This window comes from Sander vitreus, chromosome 9, assembly GCF_031162955.1.
Source record: "Sander vitreus isolate 19-12246 chromosome 9, sanVit1, whole genome shotgun sequence".
NCBI lineage: Eukaryota > Metazoa > Chordata > Actinopteri > Perciformes > Percidae > Sander > Sander vitreus.
The window spans coordinates 8274500-8296059 of NC_135863.1; the positions used below are offsets into that span (position 1 = coordinate 8274500).

At 39.3% G+C, this 21560-nt stretch overlaps 1 protein-coding gene across 4 annotated transcripts in view; it reads left to right on the top strand.

Annotated features, from left to right (window-relative positions):
* The window catches only part of lepr (leptin receptor), a 47029-nt gene extending 29224 nt beyond the window's left edge, over positions 1-17805 (top strand). For 2 of the 4 annotated variants that reach the window (XM_078258544.1, XM_078258543.1), the window contains exons 7-21: positions 2989-3137; positions 4057-4198; positions 5861-6021; positions 6121-6226; positions 8108-8207; positions 9273-9490; positions 10147-10292; positions 11409-11562; positions 12025-12107; positions 12203-12416; positions 14121-14327; positions 14429-14506; positions 14641-14734; positions 15241-15316; positions 15687-17805. In XM_078258544.1, coding sequence (XP_078114670.1) covers positions 2989-3137; positions 4057-4198; positions 5861-6021; positions 6121-6226; positions 8108-8207; positions 9273-9490; positions 10147-10292; positions 11409-11562; positions 12025-12107; positions 12203-12416; positions 14121-14327; positions 14429-14506; positions 14641-14734; positions 15241-15316; positions 15687-16703 — 2945 coding nt within the window. In that variant the 3' untranslated portion in view covers positions 16704-17805. The remainder of the gene's footprint in view (positions 1-2988; positions 3138-4056; positions 4199-5860; positions 6022-6120; positions 6227-8107; positions 8208-9272; positions 9491-10146; positions 10293-11408; positions 11563-12024; positions 12108-12202; positions 12417-14120; positions 14328-14428; positions 14507-14640; positions 14735-15240; positions 15317-15686) is intronic. The other 2 variants (XM_078258545.1, XM_078258546.1) reach the window with 2 other exon arrangements.
* The last annotated feature ends 3755 nt before the right edge of the window (positions 17806-21560 follow it).

Below are 21560 nucleotides of genomic sequence, written 5' to 3' on the forward strand. Positions count from 1 at the left end.
ACTGTAGCTAGAGTTATGGCTGTGCTGTAGGGGTTGCATTTTGGGAAAAGTACAAAATTAGTGCTACCAGTGCTATTGAACCTAGAGCTAGGATGGATGTAAAACTGTATGCTAAGTCGTTGACTTACTGAGAAAGGGATTTCACTTTCTGGTTAGGCTGAGGCCTGAGTTTATATACAAGTGAATACAAGTAAATTATGGCATTATTACATTCACAACCTGGCATCCTCAATCTTGTCCTTATTGGTTTAACATCTGTGAAGCATTAGTAAATGTTTTGTGGTATTAATTGTTTATTTACTAATCATTAACTTTTTATAAAGTATGCTTTGTTATAAATTGGTATTGAGAAAAGTCTTAAAAATGTCTCAAGTAGTTATTCCAAAGCCCTTTGGAAAGCTGAAGTTTTTGAATGTAAAGACAATACCTCACTTATCTGTTATTTTCTTTGGAGAATAAGGACACACTGTTTTATAGTGCTTTACAGGAAGTAAGTCAGCGAAAAAGCAAGTTCCCAGCAAGTCACTCAATTACTGGCATTAGAGCTCTGAGAATAAATTCAGCCATGTATAAAGATGATGCTGGGCTCATCAATGTTTAAAACCCCAAACTTTTCCAATGTCCAGCTTCAAAGTGATGCATCTGAACAGATAAGAAGAAAGAGTTTTATTCAGTTGTGATTGGCAGACGTGACTGGAATAGCTAAGCATATGGGCCATGGCCCTGAATGTTTGTCTGTGAATGTGTGTGTGTGTGTTTGTTCGTCCATAGCTGTGAGATCTCCACAGTGATAGAGAAGAATTTTCCATGCTGTGTTTGTCCAACCAGACCTTTTGGTTAAACTGACAGAGCAGAACACAAACTGAGTAGAAACATTGTGTTGTTTGTAACGCTATCGTTTCTCTTCAGTGTAATACTTTTCTATGTTACAGTGTCAGTAGTAAAACCCTCTAAATGTTGTTCTTTCTGCTCTTGAAACAAAGCTGCCATGATTTTTCTTTGAAAATCCAATGATTGGATGGAGCTCAGTCATCAATTTGCATGTGATATGTACTGTACTATACTATACATATTCTAATATAGCTTTTATTTAAAAAAACAAAAGTTTAAATAGTTTGAGTTGTTTGCTTGTATGTCCAGGTTTTTAACACACAGTAACTATCTGTAAAGTACAAAAAAATGTCTTAAAATGCTTAATTACTCAAAATAGTTAATAATTGTTTCAGCTGTAATACTTTTACACAGTTTGGGTGAATTTTCATCACGAAAAGTCATGCTTAATGACCTATTAACAGTTCTTTTTTGCTCTGTGACCACGGAAACAATCGCTGAAGATTGTGTATTTAAATTAGGTTATGACGTCACCTATAACATGAACCACCATCGAGAACAGTAATTTGTTATTACTTGTGCAGTGCCCGTTGAAAATGTGCCTGTTTGGAACGGGCTGATTGCTTGGCCTGTGGTATTGCTGCTTGTAGAATTCTTCAAAACCAAATTGTACCCCAAAATGACTTACAGAAGGACCCCAAACCACTTCATATGCAACTCCCCTGTATACCCTACTACTAACTTACTGATTTAACTGACAGAGAACGTAGAAGAATGTAATCACAAAATATCACAATGAAAATGTGGAGTAATGTGGTCCAGGGTTAGAATCCGACCTTTGACGATGTCCTGCATGTCTTCTCATGGGTATTTTGGCAACAGTAATGTAATTAGTTAGCAGTATGCTTAATTAACCCAGGTTGAGTCTGATGAGAAGTGCTGTGTCTGCCCGGTTCAGCTCTGAGATTTTCTCGCATTGCACAGCGCTGTGAAAGAATAATCTGAAGCGCCTTTTTTTCGCCAGACTTTTTTCCACACAACAGTCGTGATGAGGTGTATTTCACATTTTAGCTGCCAAAGCTCTGCTGCTTTCTTCGACCCTCTCTGTCTCTGGTCCTGCGCTTTGCTCAGTCAGTGTGCAGTGCAAGAGGGGGAGTGGCCAGCGGCTAGAGCAAAAGCCAATGTGTGCTTCTTTTATTGATATATATCGATATCTTTTGCATTTCTAATCCAAACAATGTCAAAGTTTGAAATCCATCGGATTAACGGTTCTAGAGATATGCGCATCACACACACACACACACACACACACACACACAGACTGACGTTCCTGCAATTTATAGATAGATATTAGGAACGTAATCAATGTTGCTTCTCATTGAGTTACATGATCAAATTATCCTTTTTAAAAGAAAATTAAAAGCGTGTCTTTCCCCTGATGTGGGCAGTCTGGAAAATAAATTGTTGAGCTATTACTCCTAATTATGTCTGTCTGTGAATGACAGTAAATATAAGTCTGGGTCCACAACTCTGAAATCCACGTGAAATGGTTATTCAGTCCAAATATTAAGCTCAATATACGGCACAGATGAATCATGGGTTATTAAAAATGTTCAGTTACATACTTTGATTGAAGTTCTACGCATGATTAACTGGCATTTAAGTGCCTACACTTCTTATATACTGTATGTAATGACTGAAAAAGCATGAAAAGAATTGCATTTGTTGTTTATCCAGATGTGATTGATTCATTTATTTATCTAATATTGATAATCCTGGCACAAGGACAAGAAGAGTATTGATCTTCACTGTATGATAAGTGTACTGTAATTACAGCAAATTCCACCTTTTAGATGTACAGTACATTGTTGTGTCATATTTTATTAAATAACCACCCCAGTAATACGTGACCTTAAGGCTGCACAGCGGATCTTTAAATCCCTCACAGATGCAAACTCAGATATTGTAATTGTATGAGCCATATGTCAAAATCACTATACAGTTATTGTAATGATTGACACAGAATTTAGTAACCTTTGATAACATATGAATTGATATTACACCAGGACCAAAGTGATGAGTTATGAATAGCAGTGTATGCATTCTACTGTAAACACATGCTTCTGTTTGTGAGACAATCTGCTCTTTTCCCTGCAGTGAAACCAAGTCCTCCAGTCAACCTGTCACATATCCAGACCATTGAGGCAGAACTGATTTTACAGTGGGACGACCCACCAGACTTTGATATCGGTCTACTGAGATACGAAGTCCGATACTCTTCCAATACCACTCATCCGGCCTGGCAGGTAACACTAAGCATTCATAAGATATTAGTTAAGGTGTTGTACCTTGTAAGAGTTTGCCACTGACCCCACTGGAAGTCATGGGATCTGATTATATAAAAAATTTTACCACTTTATGATAAGGCACCCTCTATAAAGGGTTGGTAAACTGTAATTTATGACTTTACTGGGGGGGTAATCAATTATAAGCTATTAACAATAAAATTTCCAAGTTGTAAAATATGCCTCTGTGTTTTTCTTTTCTATTTGATAATGATGCAGGTTAAGAAACCATTAATAAATACTCATGGCCATTTAGTCTGCAGCTATGTATGTCAAGTCATTATTATTTTGCTTTTAATCCATCAAGTCTGCAGTTGTAAATTATAATAAATGGATTTTTGTCCAAGTGAGTGGTACACACACACACACACACACACACACACACACACACACACACAAGACTACACATACACTTACTGTATTTGCTTTTCGCTGCTGCTCACAGTCAGTTCGGTTGTAATAGCCTCATAAAGTGTACTTAGCATTTAACATTGCACTCAATGTTCAGCAGAGGCTCCATGATTCATCCAGGGTTCCGACTTTAGACCTTCTGTTTAAGGATGGATAAAATATTTTCAGCTAGTTTTGGTCGCTTTTTGGTATCTACCGTTAGGCTCATGTATAAAACAGTCATATGATTAAACTTTAACATGAAAAATGCTGAATTTTAATGTTAAAAAAATTGCTAAAGTTTTTACGTGTCTACACACACCGTCCATTTCTGATTGTATGTTTTTGTGACAGTTACAGTTGATCCAAGACATCAAACAGCAACCACAGTCATGTTTGCGATGATGGATTTGATTCACATAAGAATACACCCAACTATCCTGGAGTCAGTTTTTTGTGTTTTTTTTAATTCCCTCTCTACCGGCTCCAGGTGGTGTCTGCTCTTGGAGAGCCAAGGTTGTCCCTGGAGCTGAAGCCCAGATTGAACTACATCACCCAGGTTCGCTGCTCCGGCCTGGACAAGCCTTCACTGTGGAGTGAGTGGAGTGAACCTTACCGCATCCACCTGGACAGTAAGAACTGTTCCCTTCCAACTGTTTATATAGAGACATACAAGAAGATCTTTATTTCTTTTTACTCATACTTTGTTCAAGCTGAAAGGTTTTTGCCTCTGTTTTTTCCCTCTAATGTAAATGTGTCACTCAGTACAACCCTGCATCTCTTTGTTTGAAATACATTGTTATTCAACAGGGGGTCAATGACTCCCTGGGGATTCTTAGAAGTACTGCAAAACATTCACTTAATTTTGCATAAAATAAGTGACATAGGCTATATATGCATGTTGGCTGCTGTGTTTACTTTTAATGAGATGTCCTTTTTTACCAAATGATTTAACAATGACAAAACCTCCAACTGAAATGTGAAAAAGAATTATTACTTAATAACTGTAATCCCCTTTTTTCAATTTAGTTTCTTAATAAAATAGCAATTGTCCACAAATACGGAAACAAAAATGACATTAAAAGGAAAAATACTCTCAGCTCACTACTGATGTTTTTGAAACTCGATTGTTTAACGGTGTTGTTTCAGAACTGCAAAAGCTGAACTGAACGAAAAGGTAATTTGGGTATGTGATGGCCCTAAAATCAGGGAGTGAAATGACATAATTTCCCCATTTTGCAATGGCCATTTTAAACCTGTCCTGATGGCTGCAATTCAACACTTGACTGTGTTGGATTTGAACAACTGACCTCAATTATTCCTCAGGTAGATTCATGTCAATGCTAAACTATTAAAATGAGTCCAGCTCATTGGCTATTAATGAAGAACTCATTCCAATGTGGTCGACGCCAATAGACTCTGAACCAGAGGTCGTTCTCATGGCTACAAATCATACAGCATGACCATAGACTGTATAAAACTGGAGAATGACACAGAAATAAGGAAAATGTCACAATCCATTGAAATGATGAAACTGAGATTTGAGTATTGAGAGCGAGAATTGTTCGCACACTCTAAATAATTCATTTACTCAGAGACTATAAATAGCTCCTTTTGGCTGGGTGTTAGTTTGTGTTCTGCAACATCAGAGTGATCATTAAAATGTGAACATCAGCCTGAGAGCTTCACAACACAACCTTTTGAGTATTGGGCAGTGCTTCGTGCTGTCATTAGATCTCTGTGTGCATACTTGCTTTTAACTTTTTTATGTAGACATGCATGTGTTTGCATGTGCTGTTTACAAATGGTTGCTCTTCTACTCTACATCACATGATGGTGGAAAATCTGTCCGTGTCATGGGGTTGAAAGTTTGTAAGACTCAACGACTCTGAGTCACCTCACCCAAACAAGCTTAAAAAACTTTATTGCAAATTAAATGATGACAGGAAGTCTTCCAACACAGCAAAGTAAATTAATGTCTCTTGGAAGGCTTTTTAATGCGTATCAGCAGTAAAAAAATAAGTTTGAACAATGATGAGACATGAAACGGAATTTTTTTGTTGAGCTCCTCACCTGCAGAGGGATGAGTTTTTCTTTTGACTCCACTCAGATGGTTTGGTTGGCTGCATCTGAGGAGGTGGTTTCTTTTTCCCAATATGTCTTCATTCCTGGAAGTTGCTTTATATAAAATAATGTGTGCAATATTGAGACTTCTATGAAAATTATAAAAAGAGGAAGAGAGAAGTTTATAAAGAAATCAAACCATATCATGATGTTTTTGTGTGTGTGTGCAGAGGTGAGCTACATCCCTGAGGAAGTGGTGGCGCGACCGGGTGAGAACGTAACGGTGTATTGCGTGTTCAACGACCACAACATCAACGCCAGCATGGCCATGTGGATGCTCAACCTCCAACAGCAGCTTCCTCGCAGTCAGTACCACGCAGTCAACCAATGGGTAAGAAAAAAAAAAAAAAACCTCCTCCTTCCAGGGCTTTTGTGTGTTTTTGGGAACCTAGTTTACTTAATAGATCTGGCTTTCCCGTTCCCAAATCAGGTCAGCCAGATCACAGTGCGTCCTTCAGAGACTCGCTACGACCTGTACGACCTGCTGCGGTGCACTCAGGAGTGGACCATCCCGTACAGCCAGATCTATGTGGAAGGTGAGCTTTGTTGCACCAATAACGGCAAAGGGAATTACAGAGGTGGAAAGTAACGAAATACATTTACTCACGTTACTGTATTGTGTAGTTTTGTATATTTAGTATTTTTTAAAATCGGTATTTTAAAATGTACTTGATTACGTTTTGAGTGAAGTATTGTATTTCACTACATTACAAATCCCATCCGTTACTGAACTAAAACCGAAAGGAAGAAAAAAATCACGCCCGGAACAACTACACCAGACCTGGGAATTCTTTTTTTTTTTTTTTTTTGCAAATGTATGCAGCTTCTTCATCTCTGGTTGCAAGTCGCAATTAAAAATAAGTAGAAGAAGAACTGCAATGGGTCGGACCCATGGATGTGTCGGCGAGCCGCAAACTGAGACGTTAGCATGGACGTGAATGAGCTGTTATCCCTCAAAAATGTCAGCTCATGGGAAAGAAAGAAAGGTCGATACAGAGTGCAGAGTTTTTAACCAAACATGGACTTCTAAGTATTTATTTACTGAAGGTAAAGCCGTGTGCTTAGTTTGCGGAGAACAGATCGCTGTGTTAAAGGATTATAATTTAAATCGCCACTACAATACTAAACACACAGAGAAATACAACAACTCGACTGATGCAGAGCGGGCACGGACATCTGAAGCTTTCCCAGTTACACTGCAAAAGCAACAAGGCATTCAGGGATGCAGCAGTCAAGACCAGCTTTGTGATATTCCACAAAATTGCCAAAAACAGTAAGCCATTTTCTGAAGGGGAGTTTATTAAAGAGTGTTTGGTGGACTCTGCTGCGCTAATATGCCCAGAGAAAAAAAAAGAGACGTTTGAGAACATGCCACCTGACATAAAATTAATATTGAGCAGAATTGAGTTTAGCCTATTGGTCTGGCCCTCCACAACAGTCCCTGTTTCTCACGTGGCCCCTTGGGAAAATGAATTCCCCACCACTGCCGTAAGACAACGTATGTAGGAGACTGGCTAAATTAATTCACATACATCTAATTAGCTCACACGGGCTACTTAGGTGTATGGAAGCTAGCTGCTAGTCTGGGCTGTGAACATTAGGGTCTAACCCATTTATGGAGTCACAACATGTGATTTGGCCTTGATTTGCATTATAACTGTTTGTTTGTGAAGAAAAGAAGGATGGCCCTCAGAACTAACAATGTATGGTACTTTCACTTTCAATTGATTGTTTGAAAACGTTTTATGGGATGGTCTGAACTAAAATTGCACATTATACCTTTCTAAGGGTCTTATGTGTAATGTGTGACATGTGTTATGTTATTACATATATACATTTGTATAGATGTTTATACATGTGTATAGATTTTTCTTTAATTAAAAACAAAATAGTTTTGGATTTATGACCCCTTGTTCTATTTTCACTACATGGAAGAGATTCCCCCCCCCCCCCCCCGTTTTACAGTTTTTTAAATGTAAGTAACTTTTACTTAAAGTACATTTTAAATGAACTACTTATTACTTTTACTTGAGTAATTTTTCAGATAGGTAATTTCACTTGTACTTGAGTAATATTTCATCAAAGTATTGGTACTTTTACTTGAGTACAATATTTTTCTACTTTTTCCACCTCTGACGAAATATTACAGACCATCATCAGGCATAATTTATTTACAGTTTAAGACAGATGATCTAATTCTGTAGGGAAAGTCAAACATCAACATTTTTCCTCTGATGTTTTAAAGTTCCTGGAAGTCCCTCACTTTTCCACGGCAGAGGACAAAGACAGGAAAGAGAGCGGAGACATTGCAACCGCACATCAGTGTGAACCAAAAATAATCTGTGTGCACAGAGGCAAGCTCAGGTGAAGTTTGTTATTGTGACCTAAATGTGAGTGTTTCTTCCTGCATATGTCAGGAGCCTCCATCGATATAAACTGTGAAACCAACGGTGATATCGATGCTATGAAGTGCAGCTGGAACAACACGAAGTGGAGTAAACACGAATTCAGATCCAGGTAAAGCGGCAATTTACATTTCAACGTAGCTGTCTTCTTTTAGTGTGTTAGGATGTTTGTACAAGCTGTGGCATTGTTTATGAAACCTCACAACTGGTAGATGCTAGATCAGATCCACTAGACGTGTCAACGTCAAAGGACATGCCTTGTGGCCCGCCTTATTCTGCCTCTGATTGGCTTACCCTGGTATTCTTACCCTAACCAATCCTCACTCCTCATGCCTGAACTTAACTACGTCGATCATTCTAGCAGATTCGATTTAGGATTTACCCTCACAACTCAGTGTGTTGAAAACCTGGAAGTTACTGAACACAGAGTACCAGGCAGCACAATTAGTGAACACACCCAGGAAATAGTTGTGTGAAGTGATACCAGCAGCTTTAATTCCCCATCTTTCAAATAGAGATGGAAAAAACAAATTACTGTGAATTTAGATGTGAGAGATGTTTTACTATTTTGAAGTGATTTGTAATTTTAAGAATAATTGCATTTTAATACAATGTAGGTCTTATTTACACAGTTTTAACAATCACTCAGTAATAATAAGTTCTGGGAATGTAGCAATATTGCAATAAAGTCTGACAGGTTAACAAAATATATGATTAGTCGGACGATCATACAGGTTTTAAACAAATCCAATCAAAATGAAAGTTAATCCCCAAACTCTTTTGTAAACATCTATCACAGATTACAGATGGATTTCCTGGTTTAACTTTAACCCACCACACTGGCTATAGTTTTCTCGTGCAATGACTGATTATTACACACGTTTTGGGTGCCCTGACTTTGAGTTTTGCGCCCTCCACTTACACTGGTTTTATTAATCTGATTTAACAGTTGGCTTGTTTACGTGTCTGATCATTTTACCTCTGTTTGTTGCCTGTCTTCATTCCAGCTAAAGTTGCCTTGTTCCCAGATCTCAGCAATTATTCTGGTTGACTACAGTAGTATCATAACCAACCGAAATGATGCTCAAAACTACAAAAAAATAAGACTGAAGTTTTCAGAAACCGGAATTATTCTTTATTTATGCATCTCAAGATCTTCATTTATAATTCACGCCAGGTGGGCTGACCTGCCATGCGATGTGATGGAGGAGAGGGAACGAACGGGGGTGGAAGTGGGGGAGATGGGGCCCGCTTGCCTGCAGGACAGATCCGAGCAGAAAACCTCCTGCACCATCAAGCCTTTGAGGATGAACTGCTACAAGCTGTGGCTTGAGTTGCCGTCCCCACTGGGCCCCATCAGTTCTAAACCCATCTACCTGTCGCCCATAGATCATGGTGAGCAAGATAGACAAGATGTGTGGAACGTACCAAAACTGAACAGAATGGAAAAGTGACAGAAATTTGGATTCAAAGTGTAAAAAGATTAAATCACACTCCACAACATTCTTATAAAGTAATGTAGTGATGCATTGATTCAGGCCACTAAGAAACAAAAAGTTTTTTGAATATTAATTAAATCTGTCACGTAGGTTGAAAAGGGCATCTTGTCCATCAAAGGTGTTGCTTATTGTCATGACTTGTCATGGAAGTTATCGGAACTTCATGTGTGTTTTTTAAAATAAAATAGCATGTGAAAATATATGTAAAGAATATTAATTTCCTCTTGTTTAGTTTAGATGTTATCAAAAATCTACAATATCTAAATGGAATATTCAGAAAACTGTATTTTTTTAAAATCAGGTTTTAAGGCAAATGGATATTGAACTTCACAGGAAACCGTTGCTCTATTATGTATTCATAGGGGAAGAGTTAGATGTTTGAAGACGAACTTGAGGTTAAAGTAGTGAATATTATTGCTCTCAGAGGAAAAACTGAAAACAGCTTTACACAAGATTGGTTAAGTTTTTTCCATTCCCTATGATCATGTTTATCGGATGTTTTGCTGCTGTATGAGACAAACTCACGCTTCCTCCATTCTGTTTCCCCTGCAGTGAAACCCCACACACCCACTGATGTTAAGGCAGTGAGCCAAAGCAATGGAGTCCTGATGGTTACATGGGAGCCTCCGTCTCTGCCAGTTGAGGGGCTCCAGTGTCAGTTTCGGTACTACTCAACCACCGCTGTGAGAGAGTGGAAGGTGAGCTGCTCTGTCGGAGTCTTTACCGACCAAGTGGCATTATGGTCGGCATTCAACCTTGATCGAAAAACCAATTATTGTAGGAGGTTGATAGACAATAGCCCTCCAGAACATTGCAAACCATCTAAATATCAACTTGCATGTTATTATTGTATTTGGTGGCAAACTGGATAATTACCACAGCCCGCTTCCAACTCACTACTGTTCTTCACTGTTATCTTATTCTACAAAGTGACATTATTTACATTGAATAATCTTCTACCTGTAGGAAAGATGTTTATCTATTAGCAGTCCCTCCAGAAAACGCGATTATGCGATTGCATAATTCAATGCATAATCAGCCAAAGTCCGCATATTTATGCAGGGGCCACACTTTCGCCGCATAAATTGCCGATTTCTGCGCAAAATATGCGGGGCTTGCATGATTTCATAATCCCTGCATTTTCGTTGCAAAAAAGTCACATATATCTTAGCAGAAAGTTGAAAAATGTTGCGTTTACGTCACACAAGAGCAGCCATTTTCCCCTGTTGCCATGGGAACGTTATGAAGTGAAGAATTATGCAACGTAAACATCATCGAAAAGGTGCAAACCCCGTGATTGAAGCCATGATGAAACCGCAGTTTTTGCAAGTTCCCGCAATTTCATCGCATAAAATTGCATAAATATCCTGTATATTCCATCGCATTTTTTAAGAAAACACGCGCATAATCAAGGATTTTTGCCCGCAACAATCACAAAAAAACTTTTTCTGGAAGGACTATATTAACAACAAACACATTAAAGGTTATTCCAGGACTTCAGGACTCAGCTGGTAAACAAGTCTCATATCTCATTAAATGCCACAGAATGCTTTGACATGGAACCCTCTGGTCAGTTTGACATGATTTGATAGGAGCTGTGATGAGACCATATTTCTGTCCTCTCATTGAAAAATTCTCTGGAAAATTGGACACATGCTGTTAATATGATGAGAAAGATGAGGAAATTGTTTTTTCTCTTTGTTTGGGTCAACAGATAGAAGGATGAAACAGTTTATACTCCACAGATCAGATATTTTCCATTTCCTTTATCTAAAATGAACACTAAGTAACTGGGAACAATGTCATGCCTGCAGGTCCACAGTCCAGTGCTGGTGCGGTGGGCGAAGACCGCAGTGTCGGTCATGTGCCGGGAATATGTGGTACAAGTACGCTGCATGCCCACCAACGGTACCGGCTACTGGAGCGACTGGAGCGATTCGGTCTACTCCACGCCTCAGAACAGCAGAGGTACTTTACTTTCAAGTTATAGTGCATAGTTTCTGTTGTCGCCATGAGGAATTCTAAGTAATGACAACAACACTGTTGTTGCATCCACATGACACAAGCCTTCCGTAATCCCGGTCATTCTTTTTTTTTTAGTAGTGCCTTTTTATATTCAAATCAATTTTCAGTTTGTTCAATAAAAGAATGTTGGTAATGATTTCCTTTCATTTGTTTTAAATTCAACAAGCAATTTGTTGTATCTTAGCAGAATACTGAAAGTAGCCCAAATGCAGAACTGAGTACACTTTTAATATCTGTTTATTTGTTGCAAATAATATCGTTATCGCGATATTCGATGATGTTATCGCATAGTTTCCCTATATCGTGCATCCCTAGTGCTAATGGAAGATGGCCCACGAGATACACATCATACCACTAACACAGAGGTAAAAGCTGTGATGTGATGTAATTGTCGGTTCCCCCCAGCTCCTGAGCGTGGGCCTGATTTCTGGAGAATCCTTCAAGATGATCCATACAGAAACCAGACTAATGTCACTCTGCTATTTGAGGTACACAAACCAAAACAAAAACATGTTCAGGCTTGTAATTTATACAAAGCTAAATATAATAAAAATGTTGATTTTCCTGCTTTTCCCCCCTGCAGCATCTCCAAATATCAGGGCACTCTTACTGTGTTGATGGATTTATAGTCCAGTACAAGTCCTTGAGTGGCTCTGTGATAAGGGAGAAGATCGAGCGGGTGTCCTCCTACACCTTTGAGTGGAACCTGGTGCCCCAAACTGTGACTGTGGAGGCCTACAATAATCTGGGAAGGTCCACTAACAACATCAACATGATGCTGGAGAGACAGCCCAAACGTGAGTGAGCTGAAAATATGTTTTATCTATATATTTCTTGAAGCGTTGACAGAAAGTTATATAGTCATATTCTCTTTTACACAAACACTGAATCTATTCAACCATTAGGACATGAGGCCCATATTACATTATGCAGCAACAGTACTACATGTCCTCTTCAAAGACTACATCTGCAGTAAACAGTAAAGGGAACAGCGTGTTTGTGGCCCATGAACATAAAAGTTAACAAAACATAAATCCTCAATAATTTTGTTGATCGTCATTTAAGTCATTTATCAAGCAAAAATGCCAAATATTTGTTAGAAACAACTTCAAAACAACTCAGGAGTCGTCCACAACCATAAATATAACTAAGACTAATCTAAAACAACTCGCATCAAGATTCAAGCAGTCAGGAGAAAGAGAGCAAACTGTTTCATTTAAATTCTATCACATGCTGTTATGTTCCAGTAAAGATGTGAAAGCTGTAGCTGAGTTGAAAAGGGTTTGCAGTTTTATAACATCTGTTATTTTGCCCCTATAACCATGGCCTCATAACACATGACAAATACGTAAGGATGTAAACAGCCATCCATTAGGACATGACACTTACAACACGTGTCTCTGGAGAGCCTGTGAAAGCTCTGATTGAAGCGCAGCTGCCATTAGCTTTAGCGTAGTTATTACTAAACAACAGATGTTTAAGAAAGAGGGATGTATGTGTGTGTGTGTGTGTGTGTGTGTGTGTCTCACCCTGCCATTACTCATAATTCAGGGGGAAATATTTTCATTAAAGTACTAACTGGCAAAATCAAAATGCTTTTCCATTTCAGTCATTAGTTTTATAGAAAAAAGGATGTTTGTCAGACATTTTCCCATTTGTATTTTAAGAATATGTTTTCATTTCATTATGAGCAGCTAAACAACTGATGTTGACATTTCAGGGCCATACAGTAGCTAATGATTCACAATATACTCAGCAAACCATTAAGTGTCCTTTTGTATGGATCTGCATTAGTTTCTCTGTTGATTTACTCATTTACTGTTTTTCCTTCGTCACCAGTCTGTAAATAAAAAAATCATGCTATTTAAAGTGTCTATAAATACATTTTTACATTAACAATAGATCACATATACATGTATGTCAAAGGCATCACTCACAGTGACAGAGATACTTCCGACTCTACAGTTCCCCTCAACTCTACAGAGCCTTTTAGCACCTATTAGCTCAATGTTTTCAGCCCACACGTCCTGTTTTTCCTCTGTTCACTACCTGCCCAACACCAAAAGGCAACAGGCAAAGTCAGCGACTAGCTGGTGAACATATTGAAGCATTTAGCGGCTAGAGATTCAGATATTTGGTCAGGAGTTGGTGAAGATCAAAACCAGGTTTGTCATATTAACCTTAAAGGTCAATGTGAGCAATATGTGTTTTCACAACTTGTTTATACTGCCCCAGAGTGGCCAAAATAACTACTGCAGGTGTAATGGTAGAAATAAACTATAAATGTGTTTATATGTTAGAAATGGTTGTAGGTGCTCACAGTATACAGAAAAAAACAGAAAATCCTAAATAAATAAGTGTAGACCATTCAGATCCATTCAGTGTGTGAGGAGTCACAGAATGGGGGTCATCAAAACACCAAAATAAGGGAATATCTTTGGGCAATTGCTATGGACCTAATAGAATTGTATCCACTCAGTTTCTTCTTCTCTACTCTCCAGGCCGCTGTGTGCATTCGTTCAGTGTGTTGGTTGTCAACAGCACCTGTGTGTCTCTGTCCTGGAGTCTGCTGGACAACAGCTATGTGCCTCTGTTCATGGTGGTCCAGTGGTCTCCACAGAGGCAACAGGACTCTGATTATCACAGCGGCAGGAGTGTAAAAACATGGGCTAGACTGCCCTACACCGACCACCCTATCTCTCTGAGAGGTAACAGGACCTCATCTCTGTCTGTTCTTTTTATTATTTTATTTTTCAGTGTAAGAGGAGTATATATACTCAGCCAACATAATTTAAATGTATCATTTTAGGTGATTTCTCTGAGGAGTGTGGCTTCTACTTGTACCCTGTGTTTGCTGATGGAGAAGGGGAGCCAATGTACGCCATAGGTGTGCACCAAGTTTTTTTGGCTGTTGTATCAAAATCATATTACACAATAAAGTATTTAAGTGCTCACACAATGTCAGCATGTTTTCTGGGTTATTAATCATAGGTCTGATGTGTATTTTTCCAACTGTCATAGCAACCAGAGGAGACCCTGCAGCCTACATGATGCTGATGATCATCTCCTTCCTCTTCATCGTCTTATTCGTCACCCTGATCCTCTCCCAAAACCAGTAAGAGGCTCCTGTTTGATGAAAAGACTCCAAATACATATTTACAGAAATTAAACTCATAATTTATGCTGTTGATGTTCAGTCACGAAACTTGCTTCACAAAGAAAATCACCATGTATAACGTCTGGTATTATATGAGTTGGAGGTGTTTTAATGCTACATCAGCAATATTTTATCTCACGAAAGACACATGCGGAATGTGCAGTTTTACTCCATATTTAATCTTGTATCAGGTATTAATTGTATGGCATAAGTGTATAGCAAGTTATTCTTTTACCCAGACACCTGTAAGACATGATAAATGATGGAAGTCTCTGGGGTGCAGTCTAATTTAAGAAGCAGGGACACTGACCATGAAAAATTAGGAGTGTGACATTTAACAGGTCACAAGGGTGTAATTACACGTTAGCTGAAGGGAGGGAGGGAGGGAGGGAGGGTGGCAGGGAACGAGGGAAAAGCCTTTAGACAGAGAGATAAACATAAATATCTGGTGCATATTTTTTCAGGATGAAAAGGTTTGTGTGGAAGGATGTTCCCAACCCAAACAAGTGCTCCTGGGCCAAAGGACTAGATTTCAAACAGGTAAAAAAAAAACTACAACGATAATGACTCACAATCAACATGTTTACATGCATTCAGAAACTTATTGTATACACTGATGCTCTTGAATATGATTCATTTGCATGATGGTGTACAACATTTGGCCCTTCATGTTAGAATATGTGTTCTACTTTATGCCTACACATTTACTGTATTAATTGCTGTAGTCAAATAAATGTGCAAGCTCCGTCTTTCTACATCTGTAGCAGTGTGAGTAGTTTGCAATGCTACCATCGGGTAGTACAGAAACAGAGTTGTGCAGTTCATCGCCCCTTCTTAACCACTTCTTGTTCATACATTTTTATATATCGGCTCAAATTCTGAAAATATCTTTCTTTGCACGCCTTTTTAGGCTGACACCTTTGACCACCTGTTGATACCTCGAGAGGGCCTTTCAGCCTGGCCACTGCTCCTGCCATCTGAGAACATTTCCAAAGTCGTCATAGGGGACAAGATCGACCTAGGACCTCTGACTACAGCTGTAGTCCAAGCCCCACTTGTGTCCCTAACGCCTGACCCAGCCTCTGCCTTATCTATCTCTATTCATTCAGGGTTTACCTCAGAGGTCGACGAAGACCAACCCATGGAGAGTGAGGTGCTCCAAGGTAGAGCTTCCTTAGCCCTTAATCTGGATGCACTAACCAGTTCACTCCCAAGAATAGATATGTTACCGCTAGTCGATCCCACAGGAGACCAGCCTCCAGGCATCACTGACAGCTCTGCTCAGTCTTCAGTCACATATGCCACTGTGCTGTTGTCTGGTCTGAAGCAGGAGCAGCAGCCCATTCATCTCCACTACAAGGATGGTAGTGGCAGCAGCTCCAGCGACGAGGGCAATTTCTCTGCCAACAACTCAGACATTTCTGGATCTTTCCCCTGCGGCCTGTGGGAGCTGGACAGCTGCCGAGGTGGAGGGATGGACGACCCGCAGCGCACCTGCTCCTACAACTCTGTGGAGAAGCTTTCTGACACATCAGAGCAAGAAGAAGAAGAAGAAGGAGGAGGAGAAGAAGAAGAAGAAGAAGAAGAAGAAGAAGAAGAAGAACACGAGACGAGAGAAGGAAAGGACTTGTATTATCTAGGAATGAACTATCCGGCGGAGGATGAGGAGAGTGAGGAAGACGAGGAGCAGAGAAAAGAGGAGACAAAAATTGAGCTGCTTAAAAATGTAGTTTTGAACTTAGAGAACTGTTCTGTGGAGTCGCACCCTTTGCTCGGCCCTGAGGACTCGAGCGAGCTGCTGTCAGCCTCAACACATAGCTTTTCTCCGCTGTACCTGCCTCAGTTCAGAACTGCTCCGTGCACGAGGCAACTCACAGCTCAGCCACATGAGCAAACCCCGGCCGTGACTCTACACGGACTGCATTAAAATAAAATATGCACCTTTTACATCCGTCGTGTCATCGACTGCGTCATGATTCAGCATTTACCAAAGTGGATTTGCATGCAGTGGATGTTCCTTCAGACACAGTGAGGTGTGGAGCTAAAAAAAACAGAAAACTACCTTGACTAATGTGTGATTGCAAATTGATATTCATCAATGCTGCTATTGTGTTCTCTGTGAGAAAAGACGTCAAGGGGGCACCAGCCTCAGTTATGACCTTTCTTTCTTTCTTCATGGGGCTTTGAAACCCAGATTCTACTGTGCCACACTGCTCCTCTGCACTCCTGATGCAGGACTACCTGCTGAGGAAAATGAACTCTTTTAATGGAGGTTAGGCTATACTGTACAGTTCTCACAGAGACAGACAGCAGAGAGACTGTAAGCAGTACACTGGTGATCAGGAAGAGAGTAATGGAGGTTGTAGTCATCTTTTGGCTTTAAACATCCTATACATACAGCATATTTCACAGGTGGTTCTACATTAGACGTTCTGTGTGCAAATAGTACATTTACTCATCTGCTGCTTCCGTACTGTGACGTGACTTTCATTCTGATGCTGAATTATTTCAACTACATTTTTAGTGAAACATGTAAGAGGTTCAAAGAGAATAAAGAAATGCTCAGAAAGTGAAAGAGAATAATAATCCATAATCTGGACAGTTTTGGTTTCCTTAAAAGCACATAAGACTGTGAAGTGAAGGCAAACCTTGGATGTCACTTTAAAGCTACCGTTGTGATTAAATGAAATGCAGGTTAACAATAAAAAACAGATGTAGTCTGTGAGTAATTGCAGGTTATTTTTGGTCACATAATTTACTGTAATCAGCCTGTGCAACAACATCTGCATGCACTAACTCACCCCGCCAACCAAAACAATGTCTTTTTGTACTTTGTGCTGTAATGTATTTGAGAAATGTGAAATCTATTTTTTCAGTTTGGCCAATAACACCTGCTCTCTGGTGTTAATAAAAGACAAAAGAATGTACCTTTGAAACCAGAGGAGGACATATCGGTTGACATTAAATGTTATTGTATATTGAGATATTTCGTCTTATTTTTCATGGTGGAAATAAAGTGTTTATCGTGAGTTTGTCTGGTTTGTGTAGCAAAGATCGGAACAATCAATGTACTTTTCAAAATGTGTGCAAGAGAGAATACTTTAGGCACTCATGCGTAGAGGAGCACAGGTATTTAGAGTTTCATGGTTTCCCGCAGAAAATTTGTTAAGGTTAAGTTAAGGTGGTAGGCTGGGGTTTGCTGTCAGACGGGGGGGGGGCTTGTTTGTGCGATAGACTAGTACAGACTCCGTACTGCAGAGAAGGGAGACTGGCGTTGGTCACGGTTTGGAATGAAAGGGAGAAAACAGGACAGAGTAAAATATACGCTCATATACTTTTTTTCTTTTTTTTTTGTGACGACGTAGTAGGCGGCAGTCGTGTCTTGTTTAGACGGCCGCCTTAGCTGCAAAGTGCTGCGGAAAACGCTGGCGGTATTTAAAAAAATCAAACTAAATTGGATGAAGAAGTGACAGTAAGTGAATGATTAATAGTAGCAGAGTCAGCATGTCTATGCTAACAGTGTACACCAGACTATGATTTAGTAATGTAACTTAGTGTTCATCTGTATTAATACAGAGATGTCTATAGCCTAAATAAATAAATAAAAACAGCATATTAAAGGAGAATTCCGACCAATTTTTACGTTAATCTTGATAAGGCACTCTAAAACTTGCCTGGACAACTGCCGTTTTAGCTCAGTGGAAGCTCGTAGAGGTAGCTGCAGCAACTCAAGTTTGCCAGCACCGATTCAGATCGGGTTTTTTTCAATCAAAAGTACTCGCATATTTATAGCGATCAAGATTTACGTAAAAATTGGCCGGAATTCTCCTTTAACATAATATGTGTGCAATATGATAAATTATGACGTATAGGGTCGGGATATGAAATTAGTATAGTGTAAAAGGTAGTGGTATATTACATACATGCATTGTGCATTGTGTTTTACTAGTTGCGAAAAGTTATGAAACTGTTTTAACACCATATTCTATCTCCCACCTGTTGTCACAATTACCCAATATAGATCACACCCCTGAAAGAATGTACAAAAAGGGTCACACCTTTATTGTTTGAAACCCTTCTGAAGACCTGTCGAATATGGTCTTTTTATTCTTTTACTTGTCATGAACAAGTCACGTAAACAAGAAAGGCTTCTTATCAAAGCTCCAAATACTCATGCGCCTGTATGTGTTTGCACATTTAAAAATTTCAAACCTTTTTCTTCAAGAGCATTAGCGTTTAAGTGCAAATCAAAATTTGCCCACTGAGCACATCCCTATCTAATTCTTAATATGCTTTGGATTATGTAGTTGCTGTATCTATACCATCACAAAACCTTAAAAGAAATTAATTACACATTGAATAAGTAGATGAATACGTACACAACAGCATGCACACTGATCAGATGTGCATATCACTCTCTTAAACTGCAGTAATATGCTGTAACCTTGTGGCTGCAAAAAGCAAATACACCTGAATGGTGCATCGCTGTGTCTCTGAAAGCTGTAGTTTAAAGGCCTTTACACGCCGGGCACGTTTGATTTTTGCGAATAATTTGCACGTCAATATTTTTTATAGTTATAAGAGAGTATTATGCATTTTCCTGTATGTTATTTGTCACGTCCACGGTGTGTAAAGGCCTCTAGACTACAGCTTACAAGGACACAGCAATCAAAGAGACAATGTGACTTGGTCCAGACAACGTGGTTATTATACTCTTCTTAAACTGCTAAATAAAACCACCAACATATAGAGGATATTATTTCCCCATCTTTATATTTACCACATGACAAAAGTACAATATGGTACTGATGCCATTCTGATGTATTTTCTTACAGCCAAAGATGACAGAGTATTACTGCAGTTTAGGAGGATGAAATGCACCCTTGACAATCAAAAATGCTAGTGACAGAGCAACATGACATATACTGCACATGACATTATCAAATTACATTATAATGTGTAGTATTATAAATACATCTGTAATGATCCAACATTATACACATGTATTTGCATTTTGCAGCCACAAGGAGACAGAAAAGCACCACTTATGGAGCTTTGTAACTTTTTTTCCCCCGGTGATGTCAAGGGAGCTGTATCCTTAAAGGCCCTCTGTGCTGGGTCTCTTGTATTTGCCATAGAAGGACATGATGGTGCAGAGAGCTGCAGTTGGCTTTGGCAAAGGGAGGTTTGAAAGCACAGAGGTGTGATGCCATGCAAGGGTTAGGTAATAGAGAGATGGGGGAAAGTTGTGTTTATGGTTCGGGAGCTCAGGATTACATTTTCTGTTCTTAGAGGTCTTCTGTAAGGTGATAATGTCTTTGAGGATCCCAACCTGAAAGCCATCAGACTCAAGTGTTGCAAATTAAGATGCATGACATCACACCAATGATCAAAAAGATCCAAAATCTAAAAACTGCTATGTCTAGTCAAGTGATCCAGATACTCCGAGAATCCCCCAGCAGCAGACCTCAGTACCTGCTTCCTGGTCTGCAAACTTAGCAGCTTAACACAGGGTCGTGAGATAAGACGGCCCGGCAAGAGAAATGCTACACGTGAAAGTTCTTTGGTGCTCTGCTGATCTCTCAGCTGTGACAAATTAGCATCGCCAAGAAAGGATTGAGCTTCAACACTTTGCCATTGAGGTGGTGTAAACAAATGAAGTATCTGTGAAATGCAGTAATCTTAAGATTGAGCTTTTGTTCATTAGTGGGGAAAGAGTGACTGGTGAAAAAATAAGATTATGAATATTGACTTAAATGTTCCTTTTGAAGACCGTATGAGCTGCTCAAAGTTCCTGGCACAAAATGTTTTGTTCAAAGCCTTAAGCTTTGCCATGGCCTAAAGAGATTTATACTCAGGCTTTGAAATGCTATAAGTAAAGAACTGTGAACTGTTCACACAAAACTAATTTTTCACAAAATAAATGTTCCTCTTGGTCATGTGTTATGTTATCTTAAGTAAAAACTGGATTAGCAATCTTAAATAATCCATACTGGGTTTAATGTCTCCACCTTTCTCTCTTCCCTGGTCCTTGCCCATCTCTGCCTAAATCCATTCATCTGGAAATGGCAGCTCAAACACTTTCACAGAAAGCTTCCTCACCTCCCAGGAAATATCTGCCTAGTGTTGCAACTTTCTTCAAAAACAAACCTACGTGTCCTGACTGATTTATCTCTTTTGAGCTGGATGTTGTCATCTGGAAGTTATTTAATCACCTTTGGGTTGTAGAAGAAGGAGGTGGGAGTTGGAAAAAGTAGGAAAAAACAACTGACGAGGCAAAGAGGACAGTTTTGAAGAGGAGTAAAAAAGTAGATGCTGATCCACAGCTCTGCTCTGGTGGCTGTGAGGTTACAGGTAAAACCTTGGCTTTAAAGGACAATGTCAGAGGCTTTACATATACAGTATATAGCATATATACATCAAATCACAATCAACCAGTTTAATGTGTTTTAGGTATTTGGATGAGTTTATTTCTACCGTTACAGGTATCCATTACTTTCTGTTCATTAAATGTATCATATTATATATTCACTCTCCACTTGATCCTGAGGAGAATATCTGGCCCGAAAGCAGCTAAATGCTCATACTGTATGTCCGCCAACTTTCTCTTTTTGCCGTTTGGTGAGCAGGTAGTGTACATTGGTTTATTATAGCTTTTTTGCCCAAAACAGCTGACTGCATCTAGAAGGGAGGCAATGTGAACAAAGTTGCCGGTGGGAAAACTAAAAACAATGAGCTGAAAGATGCTAAAACGCACTGTAGAGCTGAGGGAAACAGAGTTGCA